At 53.8% G+C, this 18,776-nt stretch overlaps 8 protein-coding genes across 8 annotated transcripts; 5 read left to right on the forward strand and 3 right to left on the reverse strand.

Moving 5' to 3' along the window:
- Positions 1-1,210: 1,210 nt before the first annotated feature.
- On the forward strand, positions 1,211-2,558 carry A1O5_05326 (uncharacterized protein; the record flags this gene model as incomplete). The annotated part of the gene is made up of 3 exons (XM_007745927.1): positions 1,211-1,732; positions 1,782-2,070; positions 2,122-2,558. 3 exons carry the CDS (start codon positions 1,211-1,213, stop codon positions 2,556-2,558), a joined length of 1,248 nt encoding a protein of 415 aa, XP_007744117.1.
- Positions 2,559-3,217: 659 nt separating this feature from the next.
- On the forward strand, positions 3,218-4,381 carry A1O5_05327 ([acyl-carrier-protein] S-malonyltransferase; the record flags this gene model as incomplete). The annotated part of the gene is made up of 1 exon (XM_007745928.1): positions 3,218-4,381. The coding sequence occupies one exon, from the start codon at positions 3,218-3,220 to the stop codon at positions 4,379-4,381; it is 1,164 nt and encodes a 387-aa protein (XP_007744118.1).
- Positions 4,382-5,635: 1,254 nt separating this feature from the next.
- A1O5_05328 (uncharacterized protein) lies at positions 5,636-7,801 on the forward strand (the record flags this gene model as incomplete). The annotated part of the gene is made up of 1 exon (XM_007745929.1): positions 5,636-7,801. The coding sequence occupies one exon, from the start codon at positions 5,636-5,638 to the stop codon at positions 7,799-7,801; it is 2,166 nt and encodes a 721-aa protein (XP_007744119.1).
- Positions 7,802-9,127: 1,326 nt separating this feature from the next.
- Positions 9,128-10,206, forward strand: A1O5_05329 (alcohol dehydrogenase; the record flags this gene model as incomplete). Its single annotated transcript, XM_007745930.1, has 2 exons — positions 9,128-9,623; positions 9,701-10,206. 2 exons carry the CDS (start codon positions 9,128-9,130, stop codon positions 10,204-10,206), a joined length of 1,002 nt encoding a protein of 333 aa, XP_007744120.1.
- A 753-nt stretch (positions 10,207-10,959) lies between these two features.
- Positions 10,960-12,999, reverse strand: A1O5_05330 (uncharacterized protein; the record flags this gene model as incomplete). Its single annotated transcript, XM_007745931.1, has 4 exons — positions 10,960-11,924; positions 11,984-12,278; positions 12,339-12,718; positions 12,783-12,999. 4 exons carry the CDS (start codon positions 12,997-12,999, stop codon positions 10,960-10,962), a joined length of 1,857 nt encoding a protein of 618 aa, XP_007744121.1.
- Positions 13,000-13,755: 756 nt separating this feature from the next.
- On the forward strand, positions 13,756-15,425 carry A1O5_05331 (uncharacterized protein; the record flags this gene model as incomplete). The annotated part of the gene is made up of 3 exons (XM_007745932.1): positions 13,756-14,052; positions 14,123-14,807; positions 14,866-15,425. The coding sequence occupies 3 exons, from the start codon at positions 13,756-13,758 to the stop codon at positions 15,423-15,425; spliced, it is 1,542 nt and encodes a 513-aa protein (XP_007744122.1).
- Positions 15,426-15,584: 159 nt separating this feature from the next.
- On the reverse strand, positions 15,585-16,873 carry A1O5_05332 (uncharacterized protein; the record flags this gene model as incomplete). The annotated part of the gene is made up of 2 exons (XM_007745933.1): positions 15,585-16,274; positions 16,469-16,873. 2 exons carry the CDS (start codon positions 16,871-16,873, stop codon positions 15,585-15,587), a joined length of 1,095 nt encoding a protein of 364 aa, XP_007744123.1.
- Positions 16,874-17,539: 666 nt separating this feature from the next.
- A1O5_05333 (uncharacterized protein) lies at positions 17,540-18,227 on the reverse strand (the record flags this gene model as incomplete). Its single annotated transcript, XM_007745934.1, has 4 exons — positions 17,540-17,680; positions 17,752-17,935; positions 17,988-18,039; positions 18,089-18,227. The coding sequence occupies 4 exons, from the start codon at positions 18,225-18,227 to the stop codon at positions 17,540-17,542; spliced, it is 516 nt and encodes a 171-aa protein (XP_007744124.1).
- Between the last annotated feature and the right edge of the window lie 549 nt (positions 18,228-18,776).

Genomic DNA, 18,776 nt, shown 5'->3' on the forward strand with positions numbered 1-18,776 from the left:
CGCCTATTTTCTTATTTGAGTTCCACTACGGGGGACATGGTATCGGGCAGACCTTCCGAGCAGCAAAATCCTCCTCTCCTCGTGCTTGACAACGGCCTTCTCTTGCTCTTCACCTGATTTGGATATTCGAGCATGGACTGTCAGCCAGCCATGTGAACCACCCCAGCGGCACATGCTGCCGACGGTTGGTTAGGAACACCAGGGACCCCAGCAAGTCTGCCGAAGTTTTACGTATATTTGATGGGCTTTCTTTCGCGGAGGAATCACATATTTCGCAGTCCCCGATGATGCTGGGTCCTACAGTCCATGGTCTCTCGTCACTGTCTCAAATCCTGCCTTTTACACACCGAACCGGATTGCAGATTGGACAGACGTTCAAATCCGCGCCTACCAAGGCTCTCAGCCGCAAGCGACATCTTGTTTCGGACCTGCCGGCTTGTACACTGTCTGTTGGCCGTGGCACCAGTACTACACATATCGTTGCTGGGGCGGTTGTTGGCCTATTATTCGCTCGTGAGACGCGACCGCTTTACCGAACTCCGCCTCCTCTCTTCCGGGAAGGGCTTGAAATTTCTTCGAGTCCTTTGAGTTCTCGCCGAGTACGGAGTACGGGGACGCGAGGAAAGGGGCGATCCTCCTGGGTCGTGACCTGGGGTAGCATCGAGCAAGATTACCTAGGTTCCTGGCATCGGCGCTTTACCCGTCGAAGATTAACAAGGTACCAAGCTGCTTCCACGCGAGCAGAGAGTCCTCTAGATGCAACTGCAATTGGTACAGTAAGTTCACCCCACCCACGCTCGGTCCTCTTTGGCCATGATTCCGAAGCTAAAAATGACGAAGAAATACCCTAGAGGACTTCGTCCTCCAAGACAGTGGTACCCTATCTAAGTACCCTGTACTCCCTGTACTCGTACAGGAGTAGAGAACCCCACTGGTATCCAATCTAGCGATCCCTGCACGACGTGAAACTGTTGCCCTTGCAGACGGTGAATGTTCATGGGCCTGGAACCCAGGCCACGATCCAATTGGGGTTTGCACCTTCCCATTCCATGACGGAATCCCGGTGTTGGTTGCGATCGTTGAAATGCACCGGCTTTAGGTGCTAGGGTACCATGTTCATGCTCGGTTGGTAGACTTACATTTTATAGCTGCCTCCCTCGTATTCCTCTGGGAGTTGTCGCGCTGCCAATCTGTCGACCAAACGGCCACAATGGTCGCAACGTCGTCAGTGTCCTTAACCACCACCTTGGACCCTTTACCTTCAGTTCTACGGCATGGGCTGGTGGCGGTAGCATTCTTTGGAATACTCTCACTGATCTCCAGTGTCGCTCTCTTCACATTCCTGACATATCGACTCTGTGTATGGTATCACAGGGGCCAGCTCAAGGATGGCGCCAATCAGTTCCTACTCCTCATCTACAATTTGGTGTTGGCAGACATCCAGCAGGCGATGGCATTCGCGCTGACTTCGGTATACCTCTCCCAGAATAAGATCCAGGTCGGAACCACGACATGCTGGGCGAATGGCTGGTTCGTTTCAACGGGCGACCTGGCTTCTGGGGCCTTCATCCTCGCCATCGCCTTGCACACATACTACGCCGTGGTAAAGGGCCGGCGAGTGGGAACCAAAGTGTTTTACGGAGGAATTATCTGCTTGTGGATATTTGTCTACCTAATGGCTATAATCGGTGTTGGTATAGATCCCAAAGTATACGTCCGAGCGGGAGCATGGGTATGTGCCTAGGCGCTTTTGCCGTTCCACCAAGCTGACGACCACGAAGTGCTGGATTGACAAAAGATACGATAAAGAACGACTCTGGCTTCACTACTTCTGGATCTTCATCTGCATGTTTGGGACCGTTGTCACATATATTCTCATTTTTGCTTTCATCAAAGCCAAGTCCCGGAGCCGCTCGCATCCAAACTTCCCCAATGACGATGGTACCGACCCTGCCGCTATGAAACGTGCTGCGAAGTATATGATCATCTATCCGGTGGTGTACGTTGTCTGCACCTTACCACTTGCAGGCGGTCGGATGGCTGCAATGACGGGGATATCGGTGCCATACTGTAAGTCTTTCTCTCGCGTGCAGCAGGGGACCGCCCGACTGACAACAACAGGGTGGTTTTGCTTGGCCGGGGCGGCCATAACCTCCTGTGGATGGCTAGACGTTATGCTCTACGCGGTGACCCGGCATGTCTTGATATTTGGCCGGGCTCCTCCACCTCCTAAAGACCTGGGCCTCGATACATTTGGCTGGAAGGATGTTGGTGACAATTTCTGGGGAATGAGGACTACCATTAGTGGTCCTCTGGGAGATCCGAATGCTCGAAGGCGTGATAAGCGCGATTTCCTGGGGAGAAGCACCCCACGTCCGCTTCGCTCGCGACAGTCGGACGAATACCACTTTGCAAGGCAACCGGAGGGAATCATCACGGCTAAGACCACGATCGAGGTTCGGTCAGGCCCCATCATCAACTATGCCGATTCCGATATAAGTGCAATCGAAATGGAGGACAAATCCGAACGGACTCACTCACATTCTCATAACGAGTGATGAAAAGATAATATAGGTGGGATTGGAAATGTGACCACGATCAAGCGATGAAAAGGGAGGATATTTGGGGGTGGGATCTTACGGCCTGTTGTTACAAAGGGAAAGAGGACAAGTGGGAATTGGGCATTGTAAAACATCCGTGTGAATATGTATGATTGCCAGTGTATAAATGAAGGAGCGAGGTTATGAAGGGGATTACCTGATCACATTGCTATGTACCTTTGGTACCTGTATTCTGGACATTGTGAGTTGATTGACGTAAAAGCAGCGTGGACAGCGTGGCCCTAACCGATCCCGCTCGCCGAGGTACTGTATGGCTCACCTGGGCTTTGGTACGAGGTATGGAGGCCCACTACTAGCCCTAATGCCTACCCTAGGTACCTAGGTCAGGACTCAGGAGCGATCCCCCAACAACTTCTGAGCTAGCAGTCAACCCTTCAGTGGCGGATGGAGTTTCGCTTGCTCGGACTCACGGAACTGCATCAACAACACTCGAACTTGACGCATTTTCGTTCCCATCGTCCAGACTTGTCCACAACCTGCTTGTCGGGCAGAGACAAAGGGCGTTTCATCTCTGCCAACCTCAGGTCCACCATAATGTTGTCGAAACAACCTTCCCTCTAGCGAGCTTCTTCCTCCATATCGAAAACCCCGCAGTCATGTATCAACCTCCACGAATAGCCCTTGTAGGGGTCAAACGAAGCCTGCACGCTTTCCGGACCTCTAGATCGTATGCTTCGACTTCGGAACCCGTCCTTCGCACGGCCCTCTTCTTTCCTGGCCATGGCGTCCAACGGAAAGGCATGACGAGACCTTGGATCGAAGCTTTCCCCCGAACCTGTAAACCTTTTTTAGAAGAGATGGATGATATAGTGCATTGCAAGCTGTCCACCCTCATCGATGAAGGCCCCATCCTGCAGCTCGACAAGGCGGAAAACGCCCAGCCTGCAATAATGGCTGTATCCATAATGATCCTGAAGGTCCTCGAGCAAGAGTTCGGTTTCAAGACGGAGCAAGTGATCGACGTCACCTTGGGACACAGCCTGGGGGAGTATGCAGCACTGGTGGCTGCTGGGAATCTGGAGTATGCATATGCTCTCGACCTGGTCCGAAGGCGCGGCGACGTCATGGGAGAATGCACAAGGAAAGCAAAAGAAGAATCGGGTGAGGATTTCGGCATGATTGCCCTAGTTTGCGAGCCAGGACAATTGGACTCGCTGATAGCAGCTGTCAGAGAATTCCTCAGCCAGGGCTCTGAAGGTGCAAAGGACGATTCCAGCGCTCTCCCTGCTTTCCAACAAATCTCCATCGCCAACGTCAATTCCAAGAACCAAATAGTACTCAGTGGTAGCTTCCAGCGGATACGAAATCTGCTGGTCCACATACGAGAGTTTGGCGGGCATGATCCTCGAGCCGTGGAGTTGAAGTCCCGTTCAGCCTTCCACAGTCCGATCATGATGCCAGCATACGAATTCATGAAAAAGGCTCTGACCGCGGACAAGGTGACGTTTCCCGGCCGTGTCCCTTGCATCAGCAATGTCACTGCTAGGCCGTTCAGGTCGAAAGACGACCTCATGCAAAATCTCGCAAGGCAAGCCGTCGACACAATCCTCTGGTGGGACTCGATCAAGTATCTGGATCAGCAAGCTGGATGCCGCCGATGGCTCGGTGTTGGGCCTGGAAAGGTTGGCCGCAATCTTGTCTCGAAAGAAGTTGGCCGTTCTTCCGCGAAAGGGGGAGGAGTGTGGTCCATCACAGAACCGCATGAGATTGAAGAAACCCTGCGAGGATTGGAGGCTACTGCGAAAGAAGAAGACAAATAAGAATGACGGCAAGGAACACGACGGACGCGGTTGGGACGAGCCCTTCCTAACTGGAAGCCGAAGCTGCCATGGTCTGTCAACACCACCGATCAACCAAAAATAAACAGTTGAGTTGTGAAGATGACCACAAACGATCGAGGACAGGTGAAGGGCAGGCAGGACGAGTTTGGCCTTGGCGAGGCGGAAGCATTATCAGCTCAGAAGCAATGTACAATGGCCCTGTTAGTATCGCTAGCAGAAAGAAACCCGAGGTCATATGAAGACCCACAATTCTAAGGATATAATTTTAATCCAGAGAATTTGTACACAACACCAAGACCCCTATTAGAGAGTTCAGGCCAAATCACCTCGGCGACTGTTCAACAAAGTAACAGGCAACTCTCTGGTAGGCGATCCTCTCGATTCCTCCTCCTCATTCGATCGAACGAGCCAGAATGAATCTTAGACGTGTCAGGGTACACTCGGTGTATGACAAACTAGCACCGGGCTAGCAGGCATCATGTCTACGGTTCAAATTCTCCCACCGAACGACCGAGCGAGCGAAAAGGGATCCCAGATATGTCTGGGTACACTCAGTGTACGACAAACTAGCACCGAGCTGGAAGGCATCATATCTCGATCTCACGGAAAAACCTGCTGCGAACCCGCGGGTTTCACTTCCTACCACCCCCATATCGAAGGGGCTGGTAGAAAAAGTTTTTGTCAATTGGGGGAACAGTGATGAACTTTTTTCTCTGCACTGTATATATATGTTTATGGGAAAGTTAATTTATATATGTGCGTGTGTGTACATGTGCGCAGAGCAGAATCACTATCCCTTGGCGACAGAACTAGTTGAAATCATTCCTTACACGCTACAGCCTTCCGTCCCCTGAAGTGTTGTAGTTGTCTAACAAGGCTGTGCAAGGCTGTCATGCCCCAAAGCACGTGCAGACAACGGAGAATCTCACATGTCAAACTCCGACCAGCCTGCGCCTACTTTGTACTTGTAGTACTCCGTAGCCTGCGCCAGTCATTCCTATCCTACCACTCGCACGCCTCCACGCCTCCACACCTCCACGACATCAGACTGGCCCTTGATGGCACCAATGATCCCCTTTTCCCGTATGTCCATTGCTCTTTGCCTCCTCAAGTAATTCCGGGCCTCGAACCTAGTCGTCTGCCCTTCCTATTTGCCTGGGTCGAGTCACAGACAACTCCAGTTTGCCAAATTCAAAATCCTATCTGTAGTAGTATGCTTATCTCTCGGCTTCAATGAGTGAATATCTCCCCTCGTTCATTGTTGAACCTGTCCTGCGCCAAGCGAGGCGATTCTCCCGCCTCAGCGGCACAACTGAAGACTCGCCCGGTTTCTTCCCTGCCGTGCCCGACCTGCAACGCTGGAGCCCCTCTCGTCTTTGGAACACTTCCCCTCCGCCTTCGCTCGAAGATCCTGCGGTCGAGCCGGAGTCAGAGCACAGGGAGACCACTGTGCAATCTATCACCAGGACCATCCAGCTATGGGCCAATCAGCTGAACAGCTTCGACTCCATTCCCTCTCCTCCTTTGGAGTCCGACGACGATTCGAGACAACTACCATCCGGACCACCTCTGCGGCAAGAGCCTCCTAAGACTGAGTTCCCTCATCTTGAGCGCGGCGCTTTACAACCGTCGCCTCCCGCTATTCTCCCAAACCATCGCACGAGCAGCGAGACCTCCCTGAATCCTGCCAATGAGCTGCCGTATCGGTCTCGCGTACATGAAGACAGTGCAAGGCCTCATGCAGCATCTGATCCGCTGACAGATTTGTCGAGAGTTGCAGAAGTGGCGGGCACGCAAGATGTACAAGAGAACGGGGGTGGCCGGAGGAGGGACGGGTCGGGGACTCTGCCTGAAGACGATGGTATGGGCCCTCTCAGACAAAAGATCAATGCGGTGTGGTCAGGCCCGGGTACGCCTGCTGAGAAATCAAGGCTCGTCCATGCATTGATGATGGAGCGGTATCAGAAGGGTCTCGCTGGTAAAAGCTTGCTGTCCAGATCGCTAGACCCTTCTCCCAGACCGGGATCACCGAGTTCGACCATGTCAGGCGTTGGCCAGGAGATCAACTACAACCTCACTCCAGAAGCCCTCCAGCCGACCTATGCACCTCTTGATCCTGATGACATGGACTCATCTGGCGAAATATCTCAGCCGGTGCTTGGCTGTGTCCATTACAAGCGAAATGTAAAGATGCAATGCAACATGTGCGAAAGATGGTACACCTGCCGATTATGCCACGATGAAGCCGAAAACCACACTTTGCCGCGTCGAGAGACCAAGCATATGCTGTGCATGCTTTGCAACACTCCACAGGCAGTCGGTCAATTTTGCAAAACGTGCCAGGTCCAAACGGCGTGCTATTACTGCCCCATCTGCATATTGTGGAACGATGATCCGGAAAAGTCCATATACCATTGTGACGACTGTGGTATATGTCGGCTCGGCGAGGGTTTGGGCAAAGACTTCTTTCACTGCAAAACATGTGCAGCTTGCATGTCCATCCAGGCCGAAAGCACCCACAAGTGTATTGAAAGAAGCACCAAATGCGACTGCCCCATCTGTGGTGAGTATATGTTTACGTCGAATAAACCGGTTGCGTTCATGCGTTGCGGCCATAGCATCCACGAGTCTTGTTTTTCAGAGTGGTGTAATACAAGCTACAAATGCCCGATTTGTTCCAAGAGTATCGCCAATATGGAGAGCCAATTTCGACGCTTGGACCGGCACATTGAGGAACAACCGATGCCAGAAGAGTATCGAGACAATCGTGCCTACATCTTTTGCAACGATTGCAACAGCCGGAGCGTGACCAAATATCACTGGCTAGGGCTAAAATGCTCGATCTGCGAATCTTACAATACGACTCAGCTGGAGCTTCTGGGGGCTGAAGAAACTCCACAACTACAGGAACAACAGGAACGAGCGCAGCAAGCAGGAACGTCTGAAGCGGCCCTGACAGCGAGCCAGAGCCACACGCCGACGGACCGAGCGACGCAACCCGTGGATATAGTAAGAGCGTCAAATCAAGCTGTGCCTCAACCTAACGAAATAGGAACAGCGTCAAATACTCCCAGGAGCCGGTCGTCTTGGCTTCTGCCTCATTCACCCACAGCTCGCTCGGCCCGTTCTGTCTCCCCGGTTGTCGGAAGTTATTTCGGAACTGGGCAACGAGCAGCAGGCACACCCGAAGCACCTCCACGCGGAGCGGCCTCCTTGGACGACGACGAGGATGACGATGATCTCGATTTCTGGGGCCGGCCCAACTCGCCCCGGCAACATAACGCAGCCGACGCTGAATCAGAGTCCGAGTCCGAGTCCGAGAGTGAACGTGATGAGCCAATGGAGGATGACGACGGTGAGGAAGAGGAAGATGCCATGGACTTGATCGGACACAGATGATGGGCCGGGTAGGAGTATGAGACATGACCGAAGAAGGGATGACATCGACCATGGGCATGGTATGGGTTTTGCATCTCTGCAAGATTGAAGAGGCCACGAGTATAAGCGCTGACACGGTGTTTGTCTGGTTCTTTTTTGGGCAAAAGACGGAGAAAGAGTTTCCTCATCTCCGCCTATACCGACGTACCTGTACCACTACTTGACCATTATACGGAGTAGCTATCTGATGATATGGAGTTTGCATGGGCACAGGAAAGCTGCACGGAATATAGTATATCAATTTTCTTCTGCTCTTCCCATCACGACATCTGCTTCTTGAGCTCAACCATTCCACCGGGCGGCAGATTCCGTCCACCCATGCACCCATCCATACAACCCATGGCTTTTGAGTTTGACGTGCTGATGACCCGACAACTCACAAGGCGAGCAGATGGATTTTATCTCAAGCTAAGTCCGCTAATACCGAATCGAGGGCCACGTCTCTGACGCTCGTCCACCCTGTCCAGTTCATCCAACTCTCTTACTGGACCACCCAGACCACCTCTCCTTGCTCCCTCGCGTCTTTCTCCAAGGGCCCAAACATCCCCCGACCAAACCAGTATCGCGCGTTGACATAGCCGAGAGCCCTGCGGGGAAACGAGCTCAGCGGACGGCACAAGCCAACACACTAGACTTGACCCATGAATAGTCCTCGCACGGCATTTGTGACGACGATGCCCGAGCCCGCTGCCAGCTGTGAGGGATCCGCCTCCAAATTTCCGCTCGATATTATCCTGAATTCCACCGGTCTCCCACCGCCGACGCTGACGAGCACGACGTATATATTCGTGTGCTGTGCTCTCAAAACACCCTTTGAAAAGAAGCACCACACTCTCCTCCTCCCCACCAAGCGCCATCTCCCCGCCCTTGAAGCGCCGATCCGCAGACATTGCATACGTACTGATAGCCCGCCGTCTTCATTACAAATCCCATCTCCCCTTCGATCACGTCTCTCTCGAAGAAGGAACAGAAACACCACCGACTAACGTGAAAGATGGGTGACTCTGGCATGCCTCGATCGCTTCAAGAGAGCTTGGATAACACAAAGGTCACCTATGTCCAACTCGGCGCTTCCGGCCTGAGAGTCTCCATCCCCATCTTGGGAGCCATGTCTTTTGGTGAGTTCGAGAGCCTCTGCTTAATTATCTTGTGGCGGGGGGGGGGGCGGGCCCAGCTAGGATGAGTTCGATCGTCATCTTGCGACGGGTTCCAGGGGATAGCAGAAACATGTAGCGAAGGGAGCGGATTGATCTGCAGGAGACCCCCTTGGCGATGATGAAAGGAGCCATGAAGCTAACTGATCGCCCTCCTTTTTCTCCCAAAATTACAGGCCACAAAGACTGGCAACCATGGGTTATCGACGACGAGAACGAGGTGGATAGACTCCTCAAGGGCGCCTACGACCGTGGGCTCAACAGCTGGGATACCGCCAACGTGTATTCGAACGGCGAGTCCGAACGCATGATCGGCCGCGTCATCAAGAAGCACAATATCCCCCGCCATAAGCTGGTCCTCCTCAGCAAGTGCTTCGGCACCGTCGGCGAGGAACCTGGCGTCGTGCACATCAAGTACCCCGAGCAGATCAAGAAGAGCAAAGACTATGTCAACCAGGGTGGCTTGAGCCGTGCTGCCATCTTCAATGCCGTCGAGGCCAGCTTGGAGAGATTGGACACGAGTTATCTGGATGTGCTGCAGATTCACCGCTTTGATCGGTCTGTGCCGGTGGAGGAGACCATGAAGGCTTTACACGACCTCGTGCAGTCGGGCAAGGTTCGGTATATTGGTACGCTATCCCGGCCTCGTCCTTTCCATCCCTCTCCTTACCCCCCTGGATTAACCCGATTTCGTCTCCCATTGCAGGCGCAAGTAGCATGTGGGCCTACCAATTTGCCAAGATGCAAAACTGCGCCGAAGTCCACGGCTGGACCAAGTTCGTGTCCATGCAGAACCATTACTCGCTGTGCTACCGCGAGGAAGAGCGCGAGATGAACCCATACTGCCACGAGACGGGCGTCGGCCTGATCCCCTGGGCCCCTCTGTACCGCGGGCTGTTGGCGCGCCCCCTGGGGTCGGAAGCCACGGTGCGCGAGGAGAGCATGAAGGGCAACCCGATGTTCGGCGACCTGGACCCGGCGGACCGCGAAATCATCAAGCGCGTCATGGAGCTCGCGGATAAGAAGGGCTGGAAGATGTCTCACGTCGCCCTGGCCTGGATCATCCAGAAGGGAACCATCCCCATCGTCGGCTTCAGCAACCTGGCCCGCCTCGAGGAGGCCGTCGCCGTCAAGGGCAAGTCCTTGACCGAGGACGAGATGAAGTACCTGGAGGAGCCGTACAAGCCCAAGGCCATCGTTGGACACTCGTGAACACGCCTTTGAATACAGAAATGGATTCTCATATGGATGGAATTCGAGATTGAGATTGGAGCTAGTCGAGTCGGTGGGATGGGGAGGGCAGAGGACTCGGTGCGTCGTCTGGGAGAGGGGAGAGAGGCAAAGGAGATCGAGAGATGTGCCAGTGTGTTAGAACAGAACCATCGCGACCCCCGGGCGGCAGAGGGAATAACAGACTCCAAAACATAGCAAGCACGCCAAGGCACGCAGAAAGCAGGGAGAAAATGGAAAGCTCTAATTAGAGAAATCACCACACCGATATCACTACCACTATCAACCAGGCTGACGAGTTGTCCAATCTGACTGCAGACTTCGTCCTTCAATAGAGAGTGAGTTCTACATCTCCATCTGCATCTACATAGCGCATCTCCTTTACATTGGAATGGCAAATGGAAACGGGAAGGCTCATTGTCACTCGGAGCAAGGGCTGAGAGTAAGAAGCCCGGCAGGCTATACTCGGTACTATGGTATACTAACTGGTACGTAGGTACTTCGTATTCGCGCAGTCGTGAATGCTGGATGTTGAATGCGTAATGATCACGATGGTATCATTTTGGTTCGAGGAAATTCGTTCACTCATTCGCCCTTTCATTACCAATCCCATGGCCGTCGTCGTCCTTTCGATTCCTGATTCCTCAACCCTCCCCTTTTCTCCAATCACAAGTCCAGCTTCCGATCGTTGGCTATTCCTCTCTGTTGGTTCATTGTGTCGTCTCCTTCTTCTCCCTAAGAAGAAGGAAATGCAGCCACGTCGTTCGCGCGGGCAACCCGTCCACTGCCGCACGCTCCAACCTGCAGAGTCCTGACAGGGTGGTCTTCAAACATCCACTGCGCTCCGTTTTGCAGGACGTACTGGTACGCCACGAACTGGCCGGCCTTCAACCAGAGGTCCACATACCATTCGGGACTCGTAGACGTGTAGTTCCCCGGATTCAAGGGGAGGATGATATCGTCCGCGTTGTTCAGCGCACCACCTAGTTTCGTGACATTCCCCAAAATGAAGATGTTCTGGCCGAATGATGTTGTGGCGTTGACGCTGAAGATCACTTCCGATTCGCAGTCTTTGGTCACATTGGGCGCCCCGGCTGCGAGGGCTGGGGAATAATTCCCCGTGGCATTAAAACTCGTTCCACGACACTGGCCTCTTGTGAGGTTCGTGTTCGCTAATGGACGCGAGGCCCCCCAGCTCACCGGGAATTGACCTGCCCGACGACGGGACATGGTCACGAAGGAAGCGAATGACCAGGTTAACTTGGACGCGGAGGTGGAAAAGCCGGTGGTGCGGTCGAATTGTTCCGAAATGCTGCCGTTGGAGGGGAGGTGTTGCTGGACAGCAGAGACAAAGCCGTCCGCATACGTTGTCATGTTGGTCAAGATCTGGTTCATTACATTTCCCGTGTAGTGTCCGATGCTGATGGTCGGAAAAAGATCGGTGAAGAATGGAAGGCTGTAGTTGTCCACGGTGAGTTGACCAGCCGTTCTGATTTGATGGACGGCATCATAGAGCATTTCTGCGGCGCCAAGGGTGCAAAGTGGCCAAGGGTTGCCGCCGTAATAGGTGTCCTCCGGGTATCTGCCAATTAGCACAGCGTGGGGGGGTGGTGCGTTTTTGTTGATCGGATAGAGATTGCGGAAGCTGTCAACCAGGACCTTGTGTGTGGCGAGCATCTTTGAGTTGCAAGGTTGGAAGTCTAGGGAGGACTTCGTTAGAAGGGTCAAAGGCAGGCTGTGAATTGTATGGAATTCTTACCGCTAGCATTGCACGTAGCGTTCGCATCGAAAACCGAGATGCTTGCCAAAATCGGGTCCGAGTTGATACCGCTACGAACGACGTTGTTGACGTTCACGTCTGCCGTGAGGTAACCCCCAGTGGCGTTCCAGAAATAGTTCTGTAAAAAGCAGAGGACTTGAGGAGCCTGAGCACAGGGTGAGCAGGTTGTGTTTAGCTGTCTCGCCAGAAGAGCTCCTTGGACAAGAGCGCGATGCTGGTTGGCAATAGTGAAGAAGGACGATCCGTGGACTTCCTCCCAGAGATCATAGCCCGTCTAGCGATTGGGAGCTTAGCTGAATGGACACATTGGCTGACAAACCACCCAATGACTTACCTGGTTCCAATACTGGCCCAAATACCTCAAGTCGTTGAGGACCAGCGGCCAATAGATCTGCTTGTACAGAGCTGTTTCGTTCAATTTGAAAAGGACAGGAGCCAGATCCATAAAGGCAATGGCCCTCAAGGCGGGACCATCACGCTGCGGCCTACCCCAGGTGCCGTCGAACCTGGTGAGGTTGGTATAAAACTTGGCTTCCCCGAGACCGTCGCCTGCTGGCCATAGCGAGCCGGAGGGGTTGGTGACGGTCTGCAGAATGGCTTGAGCAGTGGTGTAATCCTCGATAGTTTTTCTGAGAGTCAAGTTGCCGAATACCAGCTCCTCAATGAGCATTCTATACGTCAATGCCGAGTCACGAGTCCAGGTATAGAAATAATCTGCAGGCAGCTATCAATCTTTGCAGTTCTCTTCGTTTAGTGACAGAGAAGCGACAAAACCCACTAGGATTGACTGTCGAGGGGGACGCAACGACAACACCAGGGCTGGCACCTGGAACCCAAGTGGAGTTAAGGCCACCGATATTGGCTAGGACACCCTGGATAGATACAGCTTGCTCCTGAGGAATGAATGTCGACAAGGGAGCCTGTCGTTTCTCCAGGGCCGGAGACGGTGCAACCAGAGTCAAGAGACCCACCAGCAACTGCGAGGAACACAACATTGCGAAGAGATGAGAGCAAAAAAAATCAATTAAACAACAGGCCGTCCTGTACAAGACAGGGAGAAGAGAAGGGGAAGTGGAATGGGAACGGCGATGGTGAGGGGGCTTATGATGATGATCGCTTCATGTCCAGTTCCAAGGCTTAAGGTTTTTTACCTGTATAGGACGGAGCTTATGCAGCTGTCACCTGTGCGACAAGTGTAGACGATGGATGATGGCATGGAGCTTCATTCGATCTGGGGAAGCACGGAGGTCCGAAGGAAAGCATTGGATCAGGATGGAGGGAACACGTAGTGGTGCACATTGCATACAAGGGACTACGGCGGAGTATTACACGGCGAGTAGCATTTGATGTCACCGCCAAGCATTTGGCATTTTACGCTTTCAATTCTCTTTTCACTTTCCACTCTCTTTGCATTCAGTTCGACTGCAACTTCCCGCGAAACAGACGGACCAGACGAGCAGAATACATACTCGTGTTCCTAATCTTCAGCCAGGGTTATCCTGCTACAGGTACAACCATGTGCATATTCTCCCCTCCACCCACAAAAAATGCAGCTTAGCAGCCAGCTGGCCAAGTACGTCCCGAGTACGGAATACTATGCCAGAATTCCGGATGGCTCGGTTTGATCCTCGTCCGTCTCTTCTCCAGGCTCCCAAGCGAACCATGGGCTATATAAATAGCCGTTGGGATGTCCCCAGTCCCACTCTTCTCTACAACCTGTCTTCTTGTACCTTCTCTTCTTGCCGTCTAGAATGCCTGCAGACTCAACCGCTGCTCGCCCCGGTCGTCGTCTCTTCCCTGTTGCCATAGACGAAATCGCTGAGAATGACCCGGCCAGAACATGGGCTTCGATTCCCCTGTCATCCACTCTGTCCCATGGGTATCGGGACATCTCCTTTCGCGCTTTCGCAAATGCAATCAACCGTGCTGCATGCTTCATCAAGACCACCTTTGGCCCCGCCGCCCATTTCCCAACTCTAGCTTATGTCGGCAAATCCGACATGAGATATCACATATTGTCCATGGCAGCTGCCAAAACTGGCTACCAGGTAAGGCGAGTCCGACTTTGGCTCAGACACGTCAGGTCAAACCTTGGCTCACGGATGCTTCCGAGGCCAGATTCTGTTTTCGTCTCACATCAACAGCCTCGCTGCCCATTTGAATCTGCTCCAGCTATGCGACTGTCATCTTTTCTTATCTGCAGAAGGCGTGGATGTGTCGGACATATTAGCTGCTCGGTCCATGAACCATGCTGTCTGCCCGGAGTTGGATGAACTACTGGACCCTACTCCCGCAGAAAGATACCCAATGGCCAAAACGTTCGACCAAGCCGCTCAAGATACTTTCTTGATCTTGCACAGTTCAGGCACGACTGGCCTCCCAAAGCCTATACGCATCACCCATGCGCAGATGGCCGCCAATGACCAGATTACTCAGTTGCCCGAGGAGTGTCAGTGTGGAGGCCCGGGCTTTCGCAGGATCAACCCTCTGAACGCTACAGCCGGAAGACTGATTGTGCCATTTGCTCCCTTTCATGTTATCAGTGCCATAATCCTGATGTGTTTTACTGTCTTTGGCAAGACCACGTATGTTTTCGGACCTTCGGACCGGAGTATGAATGCAACAGACTTGCTCGACGCCATTTTGTATGGTAAGGGGGACTGCATCTTCTGCGCTCCCGCAGTGCTAGAGAAATATGCCTCTTCGGATCAAGATCTCGCAAGGCTAAGCTCATTATCTAGTATCACGTATGGCGGTGGTAAGGCCGTCCACTTTAAGTCAACCACCGTCTTCCGCGGTAGCAGTCAGTGACTCGAAATCACTGCCCGCCGCCACCACAACACTCCATGAACCACTTATAGTTCGTTTCAAGGATCCAACGGCCGCATCCCGTCAAACCGTCTTTCAAACCTTCCCACACCTAAACGAGTACGCGACGGGCGATCTCTTCGCCCCTCACCCGAGTCGGCCCTGCACGTGGAAATTCGCGGGTCGTGTTGATGACTTGATCCTCTTCGGCCACGGCATCAAATTTCACCCGGCCGGCATTGAGGGGAAGATCCAACACGGCCACGATCGGGTCCAGGACGTGCTGCTGTGGGGAGACGGGCACCAGCAAGCGATTGCATTGATTGAGCTGACTGAAGAGGGTCTGAGGGATATGGAACGGGGAGGAGCGGACGCGGCGCGGCTACGGAGTGAAATAGAGCTCTTGATCGACCAGGTCAACGTTGAAGCGCCTGTGATTGCGAAGCTCACCAAGACGCATGTTGTCTTCGCCGCGAGGGAGAAACCCCTTCCTCGTACGTCAAAGGGCAGTTTACGCCGCAGGGAAGCAGCCAGAGTCTACCAGGCCGAGATTGACGAGGTGTATCGAGAGCATGGTGATCAGATGGGGAGCATGATGTCAAGAGTGCACTAATAACTAACTCTCGTGCCCGGATGAGGCCCGAAACCCGGCTCCTATTAGTTCTAGAAACAGAGTCGAGATGGACCGGCTCGCACGCCCTTCCAATCCTAACACATTGCTCCCCGTCTAGAGACGCTATACCCACGCTAGCAATAGAGATCATTCGAAAACTCAATATTGCATCCGCGCTCTCATGGCCGCATAGTCGCGCTGCGTAATGGGGTCGTACTTAGCGGGATGATCATCATCGAAGCGCAGACACGCGATGACGGTGTCGGGATCGGTGGTCAGAAAGTAAGGGATCGAGTAGCGGGCGCGGGTCAGCCTCTCGTCGCCCGTGAAGCGGTCCTGGAGGGGCGGCAGCTGGACGCGATGCGCTGTCGACGTGAGGTAGTCGTTGCTCCAGCGCATGAGTAGATCGCCCACGTTGACCACGCAGGTGCCGGGCATGGGGTCGACGTCGACGAACTCCCCCTGGTCCTCCTCCGCCTTCCCGCCAGCAGCAGCGTGCCGTCGCTCGACCTGCAGTCCGCCGCAATCGTCCTGGAACAGCATCGTGACGCTGCTCCAGTCCGTGTGCGCGGGCATGCGCGCGACCTTGCCCACTTCCACCGCCGCGGCTGGGATGGCCGGGTAGTGCAGCAGGCGCAGCTGGTTGTGGTGGCCGTCGTGGAAGTTCAGCAGGTGGTCCTCGTCCGCGAGCCCGATGCCCAGCGCCAGAGCGCGCAGGATGTGCTTCGCCGCCTCGAAGCACGTCCAGTAGAACGAGCTCATGAACGGCCGCCACTCGGGGAGCACCTCCGCGGGCGGCCATACGTTGGGCTGGTCTGGGTTGGTCTCGGAGCCAACTTCGTAGCTTTCCTGTTTGGAAAAACGATAAGAGAAAAAAAAAGACAGGTATACCGTGGGAACAGAATCGACAGCGTGGGGTGAGGAAGAACCCTGATAACGAGAAGAGAAAATTGTGCACCAGGATGCCTTCCCCTCTCTTTTCCTCCTCGTGGGTAAATGCGATACCAAGGACAGAGACCCATAGGAGAGGGGTGGGCACGTACCTTGTAATCCTGCACCTCCCTCAACTTCCTAACAGCGTCCTCGTCGTCTTGCTTGGACATGGCGCCCGACACCTTCTCCAACCCTGGCCACGAATATCCGCGGTGCACCACCCAGCCAGGCGGATGCGGCGCCTTCATCTTGTCCTCCATCGGCAGGTCGAAGAACCGCTTGGAGAGCGCGAACGCCTTGGCCAGCTCATCCTCCGGCACCCCGTGGTTCTTGACGTACACGAAGCCGACATCGCGACACGCGCGGACGAGCTTTTGCGCAGCTTTCAGCCGAGCCTCGTGCGAGGTGTCGGCTGAGAGTGATGGTGATGTGAATGGTGAGAGGTCGACGATGGGGATGTCGTTGGCGTCGCTCTGGCTGGGGCCGGTGACATCTGATTGGAGGATTGATCCCATGTTTGCTACTAGAATTTGGGTGTTTTGGACCCCCAAGTCGAGGTTGAGTGTCGATACGGGTTTCAAGAGACAATCACAGAGTGTGCTCGAAGAATGATGATTTTCCAGAGAGCAAGCAGCCTTAAAGATCTCACGGGTTTGTACGAGGTACCACGATCGACACTGTCAATAGCAAATGGGGCTGCAACTCGTTTCTTGCATACGAGGCATCCCACGTGAGGCAAAGATCAGTGACCATTGAATGCCCTATGCCGGCAAAACTGCTTGCCCTTCTCGCACCACCGCCGCATGGCAACAGGAGAAACTGACTCCGGCTTTGAGTCGTGGTTGTATGCAACTTCTGTCACAGGCGGTCCAGGCGGTCAAGGCTGACCCATACGTGATTGTGAGATGCATTGAATCAGTTCGAGGTTATGCCATTGCTGGTCTACGCTAGCAAATTCAAGCCATTTGGGTATCCACCACCACGGCATTGAGCAAACATTGCCAGAATGAGCGAGAAAGAGAGCCCGCAAAGCACCTTGCCATGCACACCAAGCTGATTTTTCTTTTGGGATAGCATATTTGATCGTAGTGGATCAGTGATTGGTAGCAGTTGAGAGAGTCGGTCTTGCCGCTCAGCCAGGAGCGGCCTGGTCGTGTACATTCGAGTCATGGTAATCACGTTTACTCGTCGCCGCCCTTCTTCTTGGATTTCTTGCCAACGGGTAGCCCTTCTTTCTGGGTGTGGACCTTGAGTCTTGTCCACGACTCTTCGGGGTCCCATTCGAAGCCTTTGAGGTATGGCTCTTCCATCTCGTCATCCGCCTGCAAATAAAACGTCAGTGTGTGATCTTGGTCAATCGTCCAGATATATTGCATATGACAGAGCACTTTACCTTCTTCTTGAATTGCTTGTGAATGGCATCCAGTGCATCCTTTATCGTGACACCTTTCAGGTTCCTTGCAGTGACCTCGAGACCTAGGGGGAAGTGCAAATCGATCTTCTTGACGGGGGGAGTGGTGAGCAGCTTCTTCAGGATTGAGGGATCTTCGACCGTGGAAGGCGAGGTGTTGATTTTCCTGGCTGAGTCAACTCCGAGCGGTCAAGGGGAAGTGAGGAATCCACTCTTACCATCCGGTCTTTTGCGTCTCAGCAGCGACGGCGATTTTGGTTCCCTCCTTTTCTGATCTCTAGTGAGCAAGAGTCATGGAGGCTCCAGCCAGCGAGCTTACCAAGGTCAATGATGTTCATGACGCCAGGAGCGCTGGATGTTGTTCTTCGCTTGGTCTCCTTGGCTGCATCCTTGTGGGCGGCATCATCGACACCGATGGCAGAGTCGACCTTTGTGAGATCTGAAGTGTCGGCAGACATGTTGACTGTGACGGGTTGGAGGTTAGGTGATGGGTGAACGAGTCTGAGAAGGAGCAATTCGTCAGAGTTGAGAGCAATGTGAGGCGGGAGAGAAAGGTTGCCAATCTAAGGTTCAAGTGATACATACCAAGAACCAATAGGTGAAGTGGGAGCACAGATACCCGATGGAGGGGACGATGTGTATGTGATGGACGAGAGATTTGCCTACACGCCGGATGGCAGGATGGAGGATGGTTGGGATGAGAGAAGGGGAAAGTGAGGGAGAGGGGGAGGAGAGATGGACAGCTCAGGCAGAAGCAATTGAGGGGTCAAGTCGCTCAGTCAAGTGACCCGAGCAGGAGCAGGAGCAAGAGCAAGAGCTGTGCGCGCCAGGGTGGTGGGAGGTGGATGGTGGGTGGTGAGAGCATCCCTAACCTCACGCGACAAGCACCTCAGCTTCCTCCACTCAGGCGCCCCTAGTGGCCCCTACCCAGCCCGCTGGCCTGCGCCATCCCCGCACTTCCAGGCAAAGGAACGCCTAAGAGGCTTAGTGAGCCCCACCGAGCCATG

Source organism: Cladophialophora psammophila (genome assembly GCF_000585535.1).
Source record: "Cladophialophora psammophila CBS 110553 chromosome Unknown aczJe-supercont1.7, whole genome shotgun sequence".
Lineage (NCBI taxonomy): Eukaryota > Fungi > Ascomycota > Eurotiomycetes > Chaetothyriales > Herpotrichiellaceae > Cladophialophora > Cladophialophora psammophila.